At 39.3% G+C, this 23,183-nt stretch overlaps 1 protein-coding gene across 6 annotated transcripts in view; it reads right to left on the bottom strand.

The window, feature by feature from the left end:
• The window catches only part of tmem259 (transmembrane protein 259), a 61,510-nt gene that overhangs the window by 5,417 nt on the left and 32,910 nt on the right, over positions 1–23,183 (bottom strand). For all 6 annotated transcript variants that reach the window (XM_078555757.1, XM_078555756.1, XM_078555753.1 and 3 more), the window contains 6 exons: positions 21,145–21,255; positions 17,664–17,786; positions 13,692–13,792; positions 9,380–9,437; positions 4,469–4,552; positions 1,591–1,723 (listed from right to left, as the gene is read on the bottom strand). In XM_078555757.1, coding sequence (XP_078411883.1) covers positions 1,591–1,723; positions 4,469–4,552; positions 9,380–9,437; positions 13,692–13,792; positions 17,664–17,786; positions 21,145–21,255 — 610 coding nt within the window. The remainder of the gene's footprint in view (positions 1–1,590; positions 1,724–4,468; positions 4,553–9,379; positions 9,438–13,691; positions 13,793–17,663; positions 17,787–21,144; positions 21,256–23,183) is intronic.

Raw genomic sequence — 23,183 nt, 5'->3', positions numbered from 1 at the left:
GAGCAAGCAAGTTGAGACACAAACTTAAACAGAATTTCCGAATGCCAGAGATTTTAAAATAAACATCTCTCAAAGTTTCTACAGCTCTGAAATACTGCTTTGTATAGTGGGTCGATCTTATAATCACATAAACAACAGATTTAATATTTAGGATCTAGGGCCCAGAAGAAATGCATCACTTCTCAGGGTTCATATGATTGGCAACCCTGTCTGGAATGAGTTAGCTGATCTCAACTACGGTGGGGTTTGGTGGGTGGGGTGGAGGGGTGAAGATGGCTGGGAGGGGGGGGGTGGGGGGTGAAGACAGTGGAGATGGGGGTGGAGGATGTGAAGGGTGTTACAAAGGTCTCTTTGCCCTTTGGCTAGTGAGGGGGAAATCATCCACAGTCTCCGTTTTTCATCACTAGACAGAGGCCTTGTGCATGTGTGTATGTAGGTGTGTGCATGTATGCATGTTGAGCGAGGGTGGGTGGAAGGAAGTACATTGCATTGAGTGAGGATGGATGAATGGAAGTACATTGTATTGTCCACCACAGTTAAACAGCCTGGCTGACACTCACTGTCAAACACATGCGTGAATAATGGTTATTCAAGCCCAGGAAATAGAGGAAAGCAAGTTTTCTGAAAAACATACGGCCTGTGCCTTCAGGAGAAAAAGTGAAATAAAACTGTTGGAGCAATTTAAAAGGTTCTTAATTTAGATCATGATGGCATAAACAGCATTAAAGGTTGTACTAACTTCCTGTTAAGACACATTAAAACCACAGCAGAGGTCATCTGGTCCATTTTGTTTGTGCTCGTTTTTTGCTAGCACAATTCAAAATGAATCCCACTGCTCGGTTCTCTTCACAGCCTGCATTTTCCTCTACTTCAATGCAGTTCATTAAGGAATGCTGAAAATCAAGGCATTCCAGTGCTTTGATGCACAGGCTTTCTTACTAGGGTTTCTGGGCTCCAAGAGTCTGCCAAGCCATCAGATTTTGTATTTTCCTTTGAGTAGCTGATATTGTTTATCTGGAAATTATAATATGGGTTCATGGAAGATCCCACACACAAATTCAAAAACTATCTTGTTAATGTGCTGAACTTATGCCTTGCCACTTTGTTGTAAAAGCTCGGAACCTCAAAACAGGGAGCTCATGATCTCAATTGTGATATTGGGGATACAGAACTTTGCAACAAGTTGCCGTGAAATTTTACCAAACGATTAGCACAGACAAAATGGACCAAATGGCCTCAGTGCTGAACACTTCAGTGGTTCTAATGTCTTTTAACAGGAAGTTAGTAGAACCTTTAATACTGTTTATGCCACCCTGACCTAAATTAGGAACCTTTTTAAATTCCTTCAATAGTTTTATATCACTTTTTCTCCTGAAGGCACTGGCCTTACTGGAGTATTGTTCCCAGAAAACTTGCTTTCCTCCATTCTCTGCCCACATATCCATTATTCATGCATGAGTTTGACAGTGAATGTCTCTTCCATTAAGGAGTGAGGCTAAGTGAGCAAAATATAAGGGATAAAAACAAAAAGAATCTAAAACATTTTTGAAATCACAAGTAGTTCAGACCTTGATCTTGATTAAAACCCACCTGAGCCAGTGTCGTTTGCTGGTGTTAGTGTGACAGCAAATCGCATCGTACTGGTCTGCAAGCCAAACGATTAGAATAATGTAAAATGCTGTAGTTGTGTCATTGAAGAATTCAGACATTATGGCTTCCATTCCTAGAGGGAGAAAATACAACAAACATCAGGGAAAAGGTAGATCAGGCAAGCCTGTTTATTTAAAATGATTTTTGTTAAATATTTAAAAAATTAAACACAAACCTCTGCAAAACTCCACAATTTCAAAATGTTACTTGCAAAAATTGCAATTGAAGATTTAAAAATTAACAGAAAGCCAATCAGCAATATTATGGACAAGAATGCCTTATCTGAAATATAAATACCCCACATAACTTCCATCCCAATTCAAAAGGAATTTCGGGGCCCATACTGTTTTTAAGATGGGTGCTTTATTTCCCCTTGGCCTATAGAACAGTTGGCTGGCTGCAATGTGACAAGCACAGAAAATTCACTGTGTGTTTTTATTTCCCAAATAAGCTGGTTTGTTTTTCACAGGAGTGATTTATTTTGTCAAATAGTGTACATTCCCACAAAAGATATGGTGTTGTGAAATCTTCTCCCATTTTAGAGCATTTCAAAGGAACACAAAATTTGTAGGTGACAATAAAAGAGCTTGCCATTTAGTATAATTATTAAGCAAATGACCAGTAACTAAGAAACACAAGGGTGTGGTTTTAGACATCCACCAGCAACTCTGATAAGGTTTCCTAGCACACCTTCAGTATGAGAAGGGAGAACACTGCCCAAAAAACACAGTTGACACTAGACTAAGATAATGAGTGGGGCAGTAAACATAATGAGGAAGAAACACAGCTGTACTTGGCAACCAAGGAGAGATCTAAAATGAGTGACCAAAATTAAAAAGAAAATTCAAACTGAAGAAGAATGGAAAATAAAAGGTAATCTCAGATGAGAACTCCTTTCCCTTGTTGATGATGAAACGTAGCAATCATTTAAAAACCAGATCTGGCTCTTTTGTATGCATAACAGGAACATATTCTTTAGTAGTTGGGCATATTCAAATATGTGGGCATATTTTGCACTGGGGCATCTGGGAGTTTGGGAATGATTAAACTATTAAATCTTAAAGAATAATTCAGGATAAGGCTACACAATGCTCTTACGTTCACACATTTATATTTTAAATATATGCTGTATGGAATGAAAATGTAATCACAAGCTTATAATGTGATTACATTTCAAAAAATCATTCATTAGATGTGAAATGCTTTGGAACATCCTAAGAGTGCAATAAAATACTATTTAGAAGCAACTATTTTTTATTTTCTAATATTTACAAACTCTGTAAGAGGCTTCCTTGCTCTTGCTAAAGGCTACATGATTTAAAAAAAAATGCATAGAATGTTTTGCAAAAGCCAACAGTTTGTACTGCTGACAGTGGTGAATCCTGCCCACTTAGATTATTCTTCAACAGCGAAACTGCCCCCAAAAATCCATCTCAAGGGCTTCAAGGCCCTAGATGGGTGCCACCTGATGGGAACTAGATGGGAAGTAGTGCTGCATTTCAGCCAGTGATGATATGATCACAATAGTGTCAGAACCTTAATGTGGGATTGCAGGTTCCATGAAGATTTCAAGCAATAAAATCCAAACTCTCCATTTGCATCAAGCTGGTCAATTGAAATTTAAAGCACATGCTGCTGCAGAAAAAAATGCAACCTTCTATCTGCATTAGAGCTGAAGTTTCAGTTGATGCTTTTGTGGCCAGTTGAGACAGAATCCATCAGTGCTCCTTTCCTGGAAGATTGGTCAGGTAAGAGTTGCCCAGGCCAACATATGAAGGTTTTTACTCCAATGCCAATTGATTACTTTGATACATGCACCACATACAATAGCTGTTACCCAAATAGAGAAAATGATAGGGAAAGTCTATGCTATTTATGTTCACAATAATTACATTAGTTCTGTGACATCTCCTGAACTCCTGCTTTAGGCAGGACTGAATGCATACAAGTCCTGGTAGAACTGCCTTCTTTTTGATTTATTGCTTGCATGCATGCTTATTAATTCCTTAAAGGTAGGCTCTCTGTCCAAGGAGCTGATTTGATGCTGTTTTTTGAATGAGATTTGAGCCGATTTGAATGTGGTGCATAACTGACAGGATATGCATAATTTTAATTATATTGAATAGTTACTCATCAATTTGCACTAGGATTCATTATTTCTAATGCAATAGGGGTAGGCTGGTGACAAAATTCAAGCTATGCTATCCAGTAAACTGAAGACACAAGAACATCTCAGGACTTTCTATCTCCAACTATTATTCTTTGTATGGTTCCTATCATGACTTGGTTCCAAACAAAATGTTAACCTGTCTTTCTCTTTCATACACCTGCTGTGCATTTCCTGTTTTCAGATTTTCAAGTTTTCTTTCTCTGTTAAGATACCAATTACTTACCTAATTATATTGATGGCAGTTTCAGAATTGCAGGGGAATAACTGGCTTGTAACAGCCACACTGTGCATTGTTGTACTGCACCAGTCAAACTGCTTCTGAAGACATCACAGTGCATCATCATTTTACACAGGATGCTGGTAATTTTAAATAAAAACAGGGAATGCTTGAAATACGCAAGAGGGTTAGCTAACATCTTAAAGTGAGATGGTCAATGTTTGTGGGACCTTACATCAGAAGAGCTCACATCCAAAATATTAACTGCTCTTTCTTTCAGGCGAGGATGAATCAACTGTTACCAATGGAAACTTCTTCTGATTCTTCATGTATTTCTTGCTATTAAGCATGCAGCTTTCCATATTCATTTTAGATTCATTAAAAAGACAGGAACAGCAACAAAAATGCTACTCAACACAAAACATTCTTACCAACAAGTGCTAGTATCACAGTAAGTAAAGGAGCTGCAGGAAATGCAATTGTCATGTTCATCTCCAACATCTGCAACAAATCAACTGAAAGAAAAAAGTTCATTAATTGAAAATACATCATGCTCATGTTTCAGGTCTTATATTAGACTTTATGGCTCCTTTTCAAATGCACAAGCCATTTTATTTCCAATTCGTTGGGGCACAGCACCACACTTGCAATTTCTGGAACTATGATGCACGCTGTGTGATAAAAATATAATGCGGGAGGGGAAAAAACATTATTATTTTACCTAGCCCTACTTCATGCCGTATGTGCTCCACCTGAGCGTCCTCCTGTCTTTTCTTCTCTAATTCTATCAGTATAAACCTCTATTCCCTTCTCCCTGATGTGCTTATTTAGCCTCCCCTGAAATGCATCTATACTAATCACCATTTTCTCAGCAAAAAAGTTTCTTCTGAATTCCCCATTTAATTTCTTAACGACTATCTTATATTGATGGCCTTTAGTTTGCTCTTACCCACATATGAAAACATTCTCCCCCGCCTACTCGAAAAACCTTTCATAATTTTAAATCCCTCTAATAGGTCAACCCTCTTTTCAAGCCTGTTCATCCTTTTCCAACAGATATAACTTTGCATTTCTGGTATCATTTTTGTAACACTTTTTTTTGTACCATCACCAGTCCCTCTATATCTCTTTTATAATATGCCGACTAGAATTGTACACTGTATTCCAAGTGTGGTTTAACCAAAGTTCAATACAAGTTTAGCTTAAGTTATCTACTTTTCAATTCTATCTCTCTAGAAATAAACCCTAGTGCCTGGTTTCTTTTTTAAAAAAATGGTTTTAATCTGCAGTGCTACTTTTAGCGATTTGTGTATTTGTACTCCACAATTTCTTTGCTCCTCTACATCATTTAATTCTTACTTTTCAGTTAATACGTGGCCTTCTTATTTTTATTACCAAAATATACACACTGATCATGACGTATATGTCGCCCTGGCGTATAAGAAGACCCCATTTTATTCAGTGCCAAAATTCATGTTTAGGCCACCATTTGGCATATAAGTCAACCCCCTTTGATGGTAAGAAATTTGCTGCTACTCGCGTAATGAGTTGACCTCAAAGTGAGTGAGTGCAAAAAAGTTTCTCATGTCACCTTTGGCTATTTTGCTAATCACTTCAAATCTGTGTCTTCTGGTTCTCCACCCTTCCGCCAATAGGAACAGTTTCCGTCTATGTAGTCTGTCTAGGCCCCCTCATCATTTTGAACACTATCAAAACTCCTCTCAAACTTCTATTCCCTAAAGAGAATGATGCCAACCTCCCCACCCCCCCCACCCAATTTATCCATGTGACTGAAATCCCTCAACCCTGAAACCATTCTCGTAAATCTTTTCCGTACTCTCTCTAAAGTCTTCACGCCCTTCCTAAAGAGCAGTGCCCAAAATTGGACAATTCTCCAGTTGAGACCGAACCAGTGTTCTTTAAAGGTTCATCACCAAACTTCCTTGCTTTTGCACTCTAAGCCTCTATTAGTAATGCCCTTTTAACCAGTCCTACCACCTTCAATGATTTGTGCACATATATGTCTCCCTGTTTATGCACCCTCTTTAGAATTGTACCCTTTAGTTTATATTGCCTTTCTTCGTAATTCCAACCAAAATGTATAACTTTGTACATCTCTGCGTTAAATTTCATCTGCCAAGTGTCTGCCCATTCCACAAGCTTGCCTATATCCTTTTGAAGTCTATCACTATCTCCAGTTCGCTATACTTTCAAGTTTTGTGTCATCTGTAAATTTTGTATTGTGTCCTGTACAAGTCCAAGTCATTAATGTATATTAAGAAAAGCAGTGGCCCCAGTATCAACCCCTGAGGAACATCGCTGTATATCTTTCTCTAGTCTGAAAAATAGCCGTTCACCACTACTGTTTCCAGTCTCTTAGTCAATTTCTATGCTGCCACTATCACTTTTATTCCATTGGCCTTTGTGACACCTTATCAAAGGCCTTTCACCATGGCTCAGTTAGTAGCACTCCTGCCTCTGAATCAGAAGGTTGCGGGTTCAAGTCCAACTCAGATTAAACTAGGGAGGTGCTATCTTTTGGATGAGACATGAAACCACGGCACCATCTGCCCTTTCAGGTGGACATAAAAGATCCCATGGCACTATTTTCAAGTGGAGAGAGTTCTTCCTGGTGTCCTGTCCAGCATTTATCTCTTAATTAACATTACAAAAACTGATTATCATATTGCTGTTTATGGGAGTTTGCTGTGCACAAATTAGCTGTCAGGTTTCCAACATTACAACACTTTCAAAGTACTTAATTGGCTGTAAAATGCTTTCAGGCGTCTGGTAGCCGTGAAAAGCTCAAAATAAATGCAAGTCTTATTATTACAGGTATATTACATCTATTCCATTATCCTAGTCAACTCTCTGCTGCCTCGTCAAGAATTTGATGACATTGGTCAAGTGACTTTCCCTTTTGAAATCCATGCTGACTCTTCATTATAATATTTTTGGTTTCTAAATATTTTTTCATTTTCTGCTTTAGTAGGGATTCCATTATTTTCCCCATAACTGATGTTAAGTTTACTGGTCTACATTTCCTTAGATATGTTCCATCTCCCTTCTTAAATATAGGTGTTACATTACCTATCCACCAGTTCACTGGCACTACGTCCTCTGTTATATCTTTCCAAGATTCTGTTAAAATGCTGAATGTAATACGTCTGGACCATGCCGGCCTGCAGGTTGCACACCCCTCAAGGATGTTCCTCGCCTACCGTTGCTGCTGATAGTAGCACTGGTGGCAAGTGGATTCTGGAAACTCAGGTATTTTGGGGCGGAGGAGGGGGCGAGGGAGTGCGTGTGTGTCTGGCTCACTCTCAGTCTCAACCTCACCCCCACACATAATCACATCCACTCATAAGCTGGGTGAGTGAGCATTATGCGATTTTGGAGTGAGCCGGAAACAGTCTGTCTCCCTCACTCTAATGATGATCTTCATTAATTACTCTAATTATCAATTTAATTCTTTGACATTGCTTTATTTTTGCTCAGCAAGTTGCTTCTTTTCTTCATACCTCAACTTTATTTTGAAATTCACATTTAGTGCTGTGCCAAACATTATCCTGCTGAGTTTTTCCAGGCATTTTTGCTTTTATTATCATTCTGAAATTTGCTCAGCCCCTTGAGTGAAAGAAAATAGAAATGTGGTCCCACCAAGTGAAAAGGTTAGACAAGCCTGATTTAATATTTCTCATGTTTCATTATCACTGACTGTAAATTCATCCTGTTCATATCTTAGTGACCCTATTCCCATCCCAACTTTTATGTACTGTACTTTTGTACAATATTTGATTATTATGTCTCATGTCCCTTGGTAATTTAATGTTATAGTTTCGCTTTGCTTGCCTATTCACTTTTCATGCTCTCCCTTGCTGTGGAGGGGGGTGGTTGGTGGCCAGTGGATTGGGGGAGTGGGGAGTGGGGTGGGGGGGGTGTGTGTGTGTGTGTGTGTGTAGGGGGATTGCTGGTTATGACACCCTGGAGCTCAGAAGTTACAGGCCAATGTGCTTAGCAATGCTTTGTATGTATTACAAATAAGATCTATCATGGGTCAACCCTTGAATACAAGTATCTACCTTGGACATTATCCTAAAAGTCATTCAACCAGACTTCTGATATGACCTACTGGTCCCAGGGTTGCCAGTTACTGTTAGAAGCAAGCGCCTGACTGGGTCAGCTGTGTAATAATCTATGAGGTTGCAGAGAATGGAGACAAGATCAAAATAACTTCCTACACTAAGAGTGCTCCACCTCTAATAGGGATTGATATCTATGGAGGGGCACATTGGAGATGAAATGCAAGTGCACTTCAAACCAGCTTAATGGACATAAATAGGTGAAGCAAATGTCTGTCGCATTAAAGACTTACATGTGCAATTATTTTCCCTTTTCCTTCCAACCACTCCAAAAAGATTTATGAGAAAAATAAAAGCTGAAATGGCACAAAAATAAACCGAGAAACATACTTTGAGTCAAAATATGATGTTATAGGTGTATGGAAACTGCATAGACAACTGTCCCAGAGCATGGAGGGTAACACATGCATGTACAAGGACACAGAGCTTGAAATTACACTGAGTTGGAAACATATGGAACACTGAACAGTATTGTGACATTTCTTCTAGCTGTGTCAGCCATGGCTCAGTTACGAGTTAAATCCCACTCCTAGGCTTGAGTGTAAAAATGAAGGCTGTCTCTAGTGCAGTGCTGAGGGAGAGCTGTACTGTCAGAGATGCTGTATTTTGGGTGAGAGGTTAAACCAAGGCCCCATTTGATCCCATGGCACTATCTTAAAGAAGAGAAGGGGAGTTATCCGTGGTGTCCTGGCTCATATTTATCCCTCAATTAACATCACAAAAAAAAAGCTTATCTGGTTATTATCACATTGATGTTTGAGGAAGTTTTGCTGAGTGCAAATTAGCTGCCGCATTTTCTACATTACACCAGTGACTGCACTTCAAAAAAGTGCTTCATTGACTGTAAAGTATTTGAGACGTCTGGCAGTCGTGAAAAGCACTATATAAGTGCAAGACTTTCTTTTTTTCTGTTATTTTAATGGCGATACTTTTTACTTTATCATAAACAGGTCAACCCCTGTTTGAATTCAAGTGAAACATTACACCAGGCAATAATTACTCATGTTAGTATTCTACGGCTTAACTTGAATGTACATAAAGGAAAATTGGAAATTAGGGCTTGTTTTATGAATTTGTGCTTAAACCATGTCAGCACTTGGGCAAGAACTGATCAAATTAACATTTTTAAATAAAGAAGCGCCACTTCCTGTTCTCTTTATGCAAAGCTCACAATGAAGAAACCTTAAGACACAAACTTACCAATAAAGACAAAGATCTGATGGTGAGAGTAACGTAACAGCATAGAAACCGACAATGTCTGGGGAAAAGGAAAGAAAAACAGTCAAAGCTTCTCCTAAAATTGACGACTAATTGAAACTTTGACTTTTGAATTATTTCTAAGCTTCAATTTGAGATGAAAATTGCAAGCTACAAGTGTGTGCCTACATATTGAATGTTTAAAAGTTGAGAGTCACAAATTTACATAACCAGAACCTATAGAAGTTTGACCCAATAACAGAACTTTTTCCCCTTTTAGAAATGTATCTAATTGCCCCAAACATAATTAGGCAGCTTGCTTTAATGGCCTTCCCTGGTATTTAGGCCACCGGTCTATTGTTGTTTGGGTGGAAAAGTTCTCTCTGGTTTCCTTTTAATTCATAACTTATTAACTTTGGATAATTACCCTGGCATTTGAATCCTGTATTACAAATGAACAATTTGCCTGAATTAAATCTTGCCAATTCCCTTGAAAACTGCCATTAGATCACCTCAAAGTCTTTACTGAAACATCCTTAGTGATATTTCAATTTTAATGTGAAAGAAATTAACTGACTCAGCAGTTCTTTCTGATGGAGCAGAATTACTATTTTCTCAAGTGTCATATAAGAATATCAGAATGTGAGGCTAAGGTGGTGTTTAGAATTTATTAAATGTGGTGTTCTTTGGATTAAGATAAACTTTTTTCCAATGATTTCAGTGTAAAGTGTTCTTTCATCGATTAATGCAACCAGTCTTCAATTTCTCGAGATCAGCATCCAAATCAAGGTTCCTTTGATATAAATTTAGATACATAATGGTTTCAAATGCAGCTAATTGATGATGATTGTCTCTAACAAACAACAGGTCTTCATGAACTTGTGGAAAGAGAATTAAAAGGATGGTTTCTCGTGTCAGGTAAGAGTCACTGCAAAAGCTGAAATGGAATAACTTAATGTGAATAGTAATCTATGTCAAAAGAAATCTATCTTTCTCATTTCCTACTTATATAATACACACATTTTCTACCTACATCTATATAGTGTTCATTTCATACAGATACATGGCAGGGCATTTTACAAAACAGCAGAAAATGAGGACACTGAACAGGAGCAAACAATGTATTAAAAGCATCACAAGGAGGTTTTTAAGAGCAGAGTGGGGGATGATAAAGCAGAGATACTGAGAAGGTTCCAGAAGCTGGGACATAAAAATTACTTCCACTCCAAACCCACGACCACTACCATCTTGAAGGACAAGAGCACCACCTGGAAGTTCCCCTCCAAGTCAGTCACCATCCTGACTTGGAAATATATTGCCGTTCCTTCACTGTTGCTGGGTAAAAATCCTGCAACTCCCTAACAGCACTGTGGGTGTACCTACACCATATGGACTGCAGTGGTTCAAGGCAGCAGCTCACTACCACCTTCTCAAGGGCAACTAGGGATGGGCAATAAATGCTGGCCAAGTCAGCGAAGCCCACATCCCATGAATGAATTTTTTTAAAAAATTGCCCAATTCTGCCCCTGCCTCAGCTCATCAGCTGCTGAAACCCTCACCCATGAATTGTTACCTCTAGACCTGACTATTCTAATGCACTTTTGGCCAGCCTCCTAACTTCCACCTTCCACAGACTCAAGTGTTTCCAAAACTCTGCTGCCCATATCCTAATCTGCACCGTCTCATTCATTCATCACCCCTGAACTTGACCTACTACACTGGCTCCAGTTAAGCATGGCATCAATATTTATATAATACGCACGCTGTTTACTGCATTCCTGTTTTCAAATCTCCTTCTCGCCTCAACTCTCCTTCTGTAACCTCCTCCACCAGCCCTAAACCCTCAGACGTCTGGGCTTTTCCAATTGTGGTCTCCTGTGCATCCTTGATTTTAATCACATGACCATTAGCAGACAAGCTTTCGGTTACCAAGGCCGTATGCTTTGAAATTTTGTCCTTAAAACTCTCCACCTCTTTGCTGCCTTTATGATGCTTCTTAAAACTCACCTCATTAACCATCATCTGCCTTAGTTATTACCTTACATGGCTTCGAATGCTCCTCTGAAGTGCCTTGAGACATTTTACTGTGATAATGAGGCTAATATTAATTCAAGTTGGTGTTGCTGAAGGAGCAGTCATTGCTGTTGGGGGGGGCGGGGGCCATGGTATGGAAGAGAATGATAAGTCATCTATGTCAGAAAAGCAGGAGGGCATTTGTAGGAACACAGGGTGGAACAACTGCAGATGTATGGAGAGGAAAGGCAATGAAGGGTCCTGAAAATGGGGAACAGAACTTTAGGAGCATTCTATGGGATGTGGGATGCCAGTAGAGATTCGCAAGGTGGTGGTGATGGAGATCTGCCCTTAGCAAAGCCAAGACACTGAGGTGTCATTTTAGATTACTTAACATATCTTTTGTTTTAACTGCATTTAAGCTTATGTCAAAACAATTAAGAACATGTGGACTAGAAGCTGCACCGATACACCAGAACGGACCCTGAATCAATTGGAAGCCAACACTTAGCTGAGCATTGTTACAAAACTCAGGAGTGTCCACCTAACAGCCGATTTACATTACAGAAAAGAATGAGAAAAACAGCTCCATATTTGATATGCTTCCCCTACTACAGAATCCATCTGGTTCATACTGTACTCAAAACTTTGCCATTTGCCTAGAAACTTCCCAATGTCAGAGGAAGCTACATAACAGGCCAGCAACATTACAAGTGTTTTACTTTTGCCTCTGACATCACCAGCACCAGGTCGGTAATATGGGGTTGTAACTTCCGACTAGCATCAGAAAGTGCTGGCCTGCAGGAATTAGAAGAAATAAATGCACACTTACCCGGTCTTGTAAATTGCGTTGCCACTTCCGGTCGCTGGAGCTGCTTGGGACCTGCATCGAAAGACTCGTCGCAGGTGGCAGCGATGTCTAGATCCAGCGTATTCAAGGAGGCCATGCATCCTTTTTTTTTTTACAGCACTAGCTGCCATAAAGCAGGTAAGTTTAAAAGGCCAGGGAAATTGACAGGCGGGGGGGAAGGTAAGTGTCTAATGCAATGAGATAGGATTGTGAGGATGTTTGTAGGTGGGGTGTGTCCGGAATTGAGTGAGGTGGGGGAGTTTAGGCGGGGTGGGGGATGTCCGGAGGTTGGGGGTGTCTGGAGGTCGGAGGGGGTGGGGCTCTGTAAGTCAGAGGGGAGTGGGGGGGTTTGAGGAAGGGTAGGTTTGGGGGTACCTGGAGGTTGGGAGCTGGTGGGGTGACTGCAGGTCGAAGGGGGGGGGGGGGGGGGGTGGTGCCCGGAGGTTGGGAGGTATCCGGAAGTCCGAGGTGGGTGGGATTGGGGGTGTCTGGAGGGCCTTGGGGAGGGTCTGGAGGTTAGGGGAGGTGTTGGGGGAGATTTAGAGGTTGTGGGTGAGGTGTGGGGGGTCTCAAGGTTAGGGGTGGGGAGAGAGAAGAGGTTGGCAAGGTTTCGGGAGATCGGGGTGGTCCGGGGCCGGGGGGGTCCGGAGGTTGGGGATCGGGGTTGTGAGGAGGGTTCGGAGGTGGGGGGGAGAGGGGGGTTGAAATTGGTGTGGGGGTGAGGTAGCTGTGGGGTCAGTGTGGGTGTTTACAACAGTTATTCAGAAGTTAGGAGAGGTTTTAATTCATCTAATTTTTTTCTGGATATCTATTGGTATAACCCCAGTGCAACTATCCGAAGTTTGCGATTTAAATCGCATTTTTGGATGGTCCCCAATGCAATGCAATTGTCCAGAGGAAGTTTGCACTTCTGCGCAATTGTCATGCAAACCCTTGCCTGGGAACTTGCCAGAGGGGTTCCCCAGCACATCTTTGGGGTACCCCCCAAATCTGACACTGGGGAGTGTGGAAGTTGCGGGCCATTGTTGTCTCAGATGTCATGCTTGCTGTTGGACACAGCCCTATAAATGTAAATGGGCTAATAGAATTGATGAGAATGTGTCTTCCATTTTTTCACTGCCATATAGAGAGCAGAACAATTCAAACTTTCACGGTGCTTCACATAGAAGCACAAAGCCATTACCCTATTTCCCCTGTGGGAGGGGCAGTAAGAGACAATAAGTATTACATACAGGAAAGGGATCCCTGATGGTTTTCGGCCAGTCCTTTGAGGAATACAAATAGATGACATTCACTACCATTGCAGCTTTTTACATTAAGTGAGTATTAGGTTCCTCAGTACATGCTATAAACCTAGGAGCTAATGGAGAGGTTTTCAAGATTTTTCTGTCTATGCACCTGGTAGCCAACTGCAGGAATGATAGGCATTTATATGGTTCACAACATACTTACAAAAATAACCATGATGACGAAGGCTGCCAGGTAAGAGGTTCTAGCCATCCACATGCTTACAAAACGATAGTGTTCTCCAGACACTACATTGCGCAAAAATCCTAGTTTAATAAAAAAAATTGTCGACATTTAAGATAACACTGCCACTCGAAACAAAATGGCAATGTTTTAATTCAAATAACTTTATAAAACCTGCAATAAGTTGATCATTTTCCATCACCAATGTCAGGTTATCCACTTGGAATAGAACCCACATATGAAGCTTGAGCTGTGCAGTTGCACTTACTGATGCCTAAGTGGCCCAGGCAACAAACCAAGCTAAATGTGCTTCTTGAATTTCCATTAACACAAACATTAAAGCCAATGAATTATGAATTCTAAATTGTATGAATAGCTACTGGAATTATACAGAATATATAGAGAGCAAAAAATAAGAATTGGCTAGCTTCTGATATATTTAGAATTTAGACTCTTCAGGACAAAAAGGGTTAAATTCTGAGGACAAATTACATTGACTAGGTTTATAATCCCTTGTGTATAGAAAATTAAGGGGTGATCTAAATGAGGTGTTTAAGATCAGCAATTAGATTAGCTAAAAGGTTAATGGAAAAGAGGATAGTTGACAACTATGAAAGAATTGGCAAAGGCTTTTTCAGTAATGTCAAGAGTCAAAACTGTCAAAGACTGTGAAACCATTGGAGACGATTCAAGGATAGGTTACAAAGAAATCAGTGTATACTGGAAATATTAAATGAGTACTTTGCATCAGTCTTTGCCCTGTAAGACGATGCTCAACTAGTAGAATTTATTGATTTTAATAATAAAATTATTATTAAATTAGATGAACATATTATTTTCGATAGATTTATCGAGACCAAATTATAGTCACCCAAGGGTCCTGGGGGAGACTGGACATGTGCTGTGTCAGCCCCAGCCCATATTTTAATACCTCTCAGCACTCTGGGATGGTTCCCCTAGGCCAAAAGGAGGCTAATTTAGTCCCCATCTTTAAAAAAAGGTGACGAGACAGACCCATGTAATTCTAGGCCCATTAGTTTGACACCTGTAATGGGAAAGGTGCTTGAGGGAAACATTTTGAATGCATTATATATTTCCTTGAATCAAGGGTTACCCGACAAGGCTTCATAAAAAGATCACATCTTAAACATATAATTGTATTTTTTGAAAAAGTTATGAAGAGAATGGATGAGGGAAGTCAAACAGACACTGTCTAATTAGACTTCCAAAAAGCTTATGATAAGGTAATGTGCAAGAGACTTCTCTACATTATAGCTTCAGGTATTGATAGTAGTATATTGAGTTGGATTGGGAACTGGTTTGCAGGATGTAGATAAAAAGTGATTATGGATGATTTGGATCTGTTTCAAGACCAGTCACCAGTGATACCCCACAGGGATCAGTGTTGGGACCACTGCTCTTTTATTAGTGATCTGGACGTTGGTACTGGGGGCAGAACCTACAAATTTGTAGATGACAGCATTTGAATACAGCTAACCTGTAACACCAAGGATACCAATAGACTTGTTTAGTTTTACCTTTGTATTAACCTAATAAACTGTTATGCTATGTGGAGGCAAATAACATTAGAGAAAGGGTAGTAGAAGTGGGACAATTAAAAAAGTAATGGGTAATATGTGAAGTAAATTAAAAGAAAAACAGAAAGAAGAACAGGGCAGCAAACAAAGGCAGCTACGTTCCCATAAAAACAGAGACTAGGCAACTCAATTGAAATGATAATCAGTAAAGTGAGGGAACCTCTCATAGGAATCATTAGGCATCCAGGATACCACATCTTTACTGTGTAAAAGATGCCCTTTGGTATTGCCGCACTGATAACGGCCCAGAAGTGTAAAAAATAACAAGGGGTCATATGAGACAGTTCTGGCCTAGGCAGGCAATGATGAGTACATGGCACCTTTGTATTCGATGGGTTAAGTCAGATGTTAAGTCCACAACTGGGTTAAACTGGTCTCCACAGGCTTTGCTTTGTAAATAAAGTATAAGAAGGGATTCCCTGAGATTGTAGATGAATTCAGCCAGGTGTTTGGGAACATCCAACAGATGTATCGCACTGAATGGATGAAGGCGTTTGGGGCACAGGCTGGCAGGGATATATCTGTGGACATTGCAACCTCCAACCCAGGGCATAATGGGTAATATAACTCATGATTGTACTTTGTGAACTACGCCTCAGCTGCTGTAATGTATCAAGTCTTGCTTATACTGAATAAAATGTTTAATTACTCTTACCAATAACAGTCAAGTCAAATGATTTGGAACTTAGGAGTGAAAGGATTAATTGGCCAGAACCCCAAAACTCCAACAATTAGAAGATCTGTGCGAGTGTTAGGATTGTAAATGATGCTTGCATCAAGTGGATCTTAATGTATTGAGAGATTGCGTTCATGACTGGCAATTATGTTCAATTTGGAAGTGCAGTGTTGTGCATGTGGGCAGGGGTGTATGCTTTATATCCATACACTTATCAAGGAAAATTATTAAAGTAGAGAAATAAAGGGACCAGAGTGCTCTAGCACACAGATTTCTTTAGGTTCATAAGTAATGCTGTGAAGTGAAGGCTTGTGCAAACAGTACTAGGTGCATTAATAGGGCAACCAATAACAAAAGACACATTATTTTGACCTTTACAAGACTTTAGTCAGGCTGCGTCCAGTTTTGGTTTCCTCACATGGTGGCTAATATTGAAACTTTTGAAAGGGTCAAGAGGCTAATTCCAAAAAGTATTTTAGTTGTCAAGATAGACTGAGAGAGTTATGACTTTACATTTTACAGAAGTGTCGACTTAGAAGTGATCCGATCGTGGTTTATAAGTTAATGAAAGAAAAAGATTATGTTCCAGTTTGACAATAGGTTAGAGAGGACATTTGTTCAGAATTTCAAGTTGTGTAAGGGCAGATCTAGGTTAGATGGCAGATAGTGATTCTTTTTCCAGGAAATAGTGAACCGCTAGAACAGGCTGTTGCCTCATGAAGTTGATGCAGATTGACTGAATTCCTTCAAGCAAGAGCTGGAACTGATTTTGGTTGAGGTGGAAATGACCTCTTAGAAAAGGTAGGTGCTGCAAGGAATCAGGGCCAGAGCGATCTCCTGGGCTACTTTACTGGTTCTTATCTCCCGGATGGGCTGGAGAGGAATTTCCAGATTTCTTCCCCCATCTCCCATTTTGACCAGGGCTTTTATCTGTTCTTGCCACTCTCCCAGGAGATCGCATGGTTTTGGGAGGGCTGGAAAGTGTATACTGTGGATGCAAGGTATCACAATTGTGTGAAACAGGTCAGATGGACCAAAAGGTCATCATCAGTCTGTCATTGTCCATATGTTTGTAAAGGACTTGATAGGGTAGATAGAGAGAAACTATTTCCTCTGGTGGGAGAGCCCAGAATAAGGGAGCATAATCATAAAATTAGAGATAGGCCATTTAGGGTTGACATAAAAAAGGACTTCTTCACACAAAGGGTAGTGGAAATCTGAAACTGATTCCTCAAAAAACTGTTGAGGCTAGTTCAATTGAAAGTTGATTCTAAACTGAGATTAATAGTTTTTTTTAGACAAGAGTTAGGAGTTCATAGTTTTGGAACAAAGGATGGACTTAAGATACACATCAGCCATGATCTAATTGAACTGCAGAACAGGTTCAAGGGGCTAAATGGAGTCTTCCTGTGCCAATAAATTGCTACTTAACATTTGCCATTAAAAACCACCAAAGTGCATTAATAAAACATTTGTATTTACATATTATTGTCAGTAAAATCTTCAAAAATTGAATGTTTTCTTTTCTTTTGGATAATGCATGCTAACAAATGCCTGTTTCGTAGAACAGAAGACTAAATTCAAAATATAGTTTTATCAATAGGTAGAATTCGGTCTGTCGCTAGTCTAATTCCTAGGTGAGACTAGGTCAGCCAGTTTTGCAGTGTTAATTGAACTTACCTTTGTTTTCTTCGTTTTCAGCCAACGCTTTCACGCTGGACATCAGTATATCATCGTAGCCCAAGAATTCATCCAAAAGAAACCGGCTAAACCCATCCCCAAAGCAAAGATCTTTTGTCGGATCTGTGAAGACAATTGTATAATGTAACTAACAAGTCAATTATAAATTCTGATAGTGTTTAAAGCATTGTGTCAACAGGAAGAACAGAGCTCAAGTCCTATTCTTCATTATCTATCAAGATATATTCTTTTTGGTGATGTGCAAAACAGCTTTCCACCTTATTCAAGTGCAAATCCTGGATTATCAGCTAAGGAATGACACTGAATAATGACCACACAACAAGGGGAGCAAAAAAAAGGGGTAATGCACTTTTCAGATTCAATAATGTTCAAATCATATATTTACAGTGCATTCAAAAAGTATTTTTGTAAACAGGGGAGAACCATTTAATAATGAAATGCTTCTCCGCTGTTCCCTACACGTTAACAGTTAACAGGAACAGTATGCCACTAAAATGTCTGCACTGAAAAGAGTTACACTATGAATGGATTTTAACTGCACTTGTAACAGACTGGCATAATTCTTATACAATAGTGAACAAATCTAAGCATTGCATAATGCTCCCTCTACTAGCCAGAACAAGGAATAGTCACTTTTATATCAAAGTCATTAGTTTCACAAACTGCCAACTCATCATAAGATGATGAACACCAAATGGACATAGGTTAATAAAATAATCATGTTTTAGACATATATATTTTAGTTATGACTGAGTGGTCACAGCTAACATGCTGGGCACTCTTATCTAGAAAAGAAAAGACTGAGGCTGTGACCTAATAGAGGTCTTTAAAATTATGAAGGGGTTTGATAGGATAGACACAATCATAGATACTGTTTCCACTTGTGGGGGTTCGAGGGGTCATAAATATAAGATTGTCAGTAATAATTCAACAATCCAATAAGGTACGCATTTAAGCGGAGGCTAGATAAGTACATAAGGAGTCAAGGAACTGAAAGACATGTCTGTAGGGTTAGATGAAGTAGGGTGAGATGAGGCCTTTTTGGGCATGAACACCTAAACACCTTTTTCTTTGCTGTAAATTCTATGAAATATTTGCAACATTTTACAAACATGGTTAGAATTCATCCAAAAGAAACTGGCTAAACCCATCCCTAGGGCAAAGATCTTTTGTTGGCTCTGTGAACAAAAATTGTATAAGGTAACTAATGAACCAACTGTAAACTGTGGTGGTGTTTAAAGTGTGTCTTCAGGAAGAAGGGAACTCATGTCTTATTCTTCAATAAATAATCCATATTTTTTTATATTAAAGCCCAATATCCCAATAAAAGCAACTTCAATTAATCTAAACTAAATTGATATATACGATATATTAGAGATTTTCAAATTCCAGAAATCCAACAAAACTTTCCCGAGTTTTATCAAAATCATGTAAGATTTCCTCAAATGGAACTTAGTTATTGGAGCTGGAGGACAGATCGAGTCAGTTATTGGAAGCACGCTCAGACCTGTTTCCACTTGCCAGACTTTGATCCCATACCTGACTTTAAAGCTGTATGATGTTTTGTCTTTATAAATTCATAGTCCCTTAGTCTTCAACCAAAACCACTGCCTTGTGCCCAAGTATTATGACTGGTCCAGGTATAAATACTTCAAAGTCATAACTCCAGAATTACAAAACTTGATGTTGCCTTTAGGTCTTTTGCAAATGCCACAATGGTGTGCTGTTAACTTCCCATCTTACACTCTACATCTACAATCAAAATTTCTTCTACACTCCCTTGAAAAGGACACTGATCTCTGCCAAGATCAGAAAGTAATTCAAAGTACAAGAAACATTGGGAAGAATTCAAACTTTACACCTCTAGCTGGACAGCCTGAGCTGAAGGTTTGAGCCAAAGTTTCAAATGTTAAAAGGCGCTCATTATTTTAAAGCAGGCATGGAGAGATTGCGCTAGAGCCATAATAGAAACACTATGCAAATTATCTGATAATCAATTTCTAAAATATCTTGGCTTAATTTCAGCTGGTTGGGGCTTAAGGTAGGATCTTGGACGGCAGAAGGCTGAGGAATAGTGCCTGCAGAAGAGGCAAGTTTTAGATCGAAGAAAGAGGTAGATCTCAGACAGTAGAGCAGCAATAATGTCCAGGAGGGCATGGATGTTCAGAGTCTAGGTGGAGACAGTGGTATGGTGGTAATGTCACTGGGATAGTAATCTAGTGGCCCAGGCTAATGCTCTGGAGACAGGGGTTCAAATCCTGCCGTGGCAGCAGTTGGAATTTAAATTCAATTAATACATTTTCTTTTTTTAAAAATGGAATTGAAAGCTAGTCTCAGTAATCGCAACCATGAAACTATTACTTGTCATAAAAACCCATCTGGTTCACTAATGTCCTTTAGAGAAGGAAATCTGTTGTCCTTACCTGGTCTGGCCTATATGTGACTCCAGGTCCACAGCAACGTGGTTGACTCTTAACTGCTTCAAAGGGCAATTAGGGGTTGGCAACAAACATCCACATCCCATGAATAAATTTATAAAAAAAGTAGGCCTGCTGCACTTAAGAGTGAGTGGCAAGAGATTAAAGATAGCAAGACTGTTGGCTTAAAGTCCCCCATGAAAGACACCTGTGGCCTCAGGTAACTATGATTGAAGTGACAGCAGGACCAGGACATAAAAGCAGCTGCCAATACTGTATAAAAAGAAATCTGGTGAATCTCTAATTTCAAATGAGATCACTGGATACAAAACAGCACATGGATCCTGCAATTCCCAAGGCTCAAAGCGATGCCAGATGGCAATACAGACTGAATATGCCACATATCCAGAAAAGAATTTAAATGCAACACTAAATAATTTGGGCAGATGTTACACATATTGAGGTTTACTTTCAAAAATGCAAGATAGAGAAGCAAAGAAATCAGTGGAATAGTAAACCTAAACTGTAACCAGTGGAACATGACAATGGCTGGAGGAAGCAGGTGCTTCATTGCAACTTTGAACCTGACACAAAGTTTCAAAAGCTGCAGTAATGTTCAAAATTTACAATATTGAAATTTGAAAGCCCTTGCATAGCAAGTATTTAAAAAGCACAAAAACTATTGACTACCTAACAGTATACCTAGAATCACAGAAACTATGAATGTTTAAACATGGGGAATGATTGCTGAAAAATGTGGGGAACTAGCAGGAAAGAGAAACCCATGCTCCTTGCTGGTTTCTATCTTGTTTTCACTGCTACTAATATCTTCAATTACGTGCATTTCCTCGGCTCTAACTTCACCTGACAGAATAAACTGTGTACAGTAACATTCTTTTATGCTGGGAGTTTAAATGTACGCAGTCGCTACAATCAATACATGCTGCAGCTTTGGGAACAGAATTGACAACATTCAGACAGCCAAAATTCATAACCAACCTCCACAGTACACATTCAACCTCAATACACATTCTACCTCTTACCTAGCGTGACTACCATGACTGGGATGTTTAGACGTTGCCTGGTGCTCTGAGAAAGACGTAGAAATCCATACTCCAGTGAATATTCAACTATGTACTCCTCTTGTGGCCAAACTATAATATGTGAAAAAGTGAACATTAGACAGTTATGAAGTGGCAAGTGACATTTACATTAGATAATAATTTAGGGCAACAAGCAAAGCTACTTGCATGGTTAGTAGTTCAAAATGTAGAAGCACAATTTATAAGCCACTGAGTAATTACCACTTCCCAAAGGTGCATAGCTAATCACTGCTGCCATTATCACAAACTGGAGCTGCTTTTAAAATAAATTTCTGTGTTGACTTATGTCCATTTCCTCCCCACACAATCTCCCAATTTTATCCAATGTTTTAATGCAAATTTGAAGACTTAGGTGGTAACACTGCTAAATTTGGTTCCCTTATTCTGACAGCAGATTCGTAGATTACAAAAAATGGGTCTGTGTACTTGCTGCCAAGATAAGTGAGCCACACTTAATAGGGTAGAAACCAAGGCTGACTGAAGGACACTGATTTGGCTGGCACAAATTAATTCAAACTTCATATAAAAGAAGCTTGGTATTAGTGTGAGCACTGCAGGAATGGTGAAGCACCATTAAGGGCATGTGAAATTAACTATAATTCGTTTGTTCAGTTACATTAATGATTCCTGTGGCAACTAAGAATAACCCTGAAAACAAAGGAGTACTTATGTAGTTCCCAATCCAAGTTCTTTAACAGATGAAATCACTGGATTATGCAGAGTAGATTTCATCACTACTCATTTATACCAGAGAACATAAGCAGAGTAACTAGAAAAGTGATTCTCTCCCAACTGATACATTAATATAAAGATGCCAGGTAAGAATAATTTATCTTTTAGTGGGAATTCTGTATGCTTAATATTATTAAGTTGCAGTTCTTGGCACTGCAAACTCTGGTGGAGCCATGACCAAATTCATGACAGATCACCAAGATACTGTCATCACTGGACTTAACAGGAATCTTGCTCCTCCAGCTCTAATAAATGAATAGTAATAGTTATGTGGATATGTTGTGCATCTTAGCTCTTTTTATTTTGAGACTCACATGAAAAGTGCAGGCAAGTCTTGCAGAAACATTCTGCAAGTTGGGCAAGAGGGCATGAGATAAATTGACTTGCAGCAGGCATGCTCCTCATCCTCTTGCCAGTGAGTAGTTTTACCAAAGGAAGGAAATACCAGATTTTACAACTGCATCCCAGTATAGCTCTGTGGCATAATGTTATGCCATGGCAGATGATGTGTACCAAGCGGACCAAATCCACAAGGGTAACTTGGTCATGCTATCACAACAGTTTTGCAATTTGTATTTATTTTGAGAAGATATGTGTACATTAATTCTGAAATAATGAGTCCACTAAGACATTTAGAGATTTTAAAAATTAAATTAAAATGTTTATTAACAAAATAAAAGATTTCAAGCACATACACAAGACTACAATTACTCTATAACAACTCCTAAAATTCCTAATTAACCTGACTCCCAGTTACACACCCCCTTTAGGGCAACAGTCCAAAATAGATTTTAGATTTTTAAAAAACCAGCAAGTTAACACAGTACCCACTTGTCAGTGGAATTCCAAATGGTTTTCTCTAACTTCAATTACTGGACACAATAGACTTATGCACAAAATGGCTGGAGGCTTCTTTAAGGCTGTTTTACACACTCCTGTTAGATCTTACATGGCCTCCAACATAGCTTTTCATTCTCCTTTGTATATGTTTCTCTCTCTTTAATATGTAAATTCCATTGTTCCATATATCTTTGGAACAGTACCTTTCCCATAATATAAAAACATTCATGTTGCCAATACTGTCAGCAACCTTTGGGAAAAAATAAACACACTGCTTGGCCTTGTTTATCTGGCTAGTTGTAAACATACTAACATCCCTCTGAAATCCAAACAATCCTTTATCTAAAAATGCAAATTCCCTTCACACCTTACATGCTAAGACAGCATCCATGTTTACTCATTAGCAT

Source organism: Cetorhinus maximus, chromosome 13, assembly GCF_964194155.1.
Source record: "Cetorhinus maximus chromosome 13, sCetMax3.hap1.1, whole genome shotgun sequence".
NCBI classification, from domain to species: Eukaryota; Metazoa; Chordata; class Chondrichthyes; order Lamniformes; family Cetorhinidae; genus Cetorhinus; species Cetorhinus maximus.
This window is presented reverse-complemented; position numbering and strand designations above follow the sequence as displayed.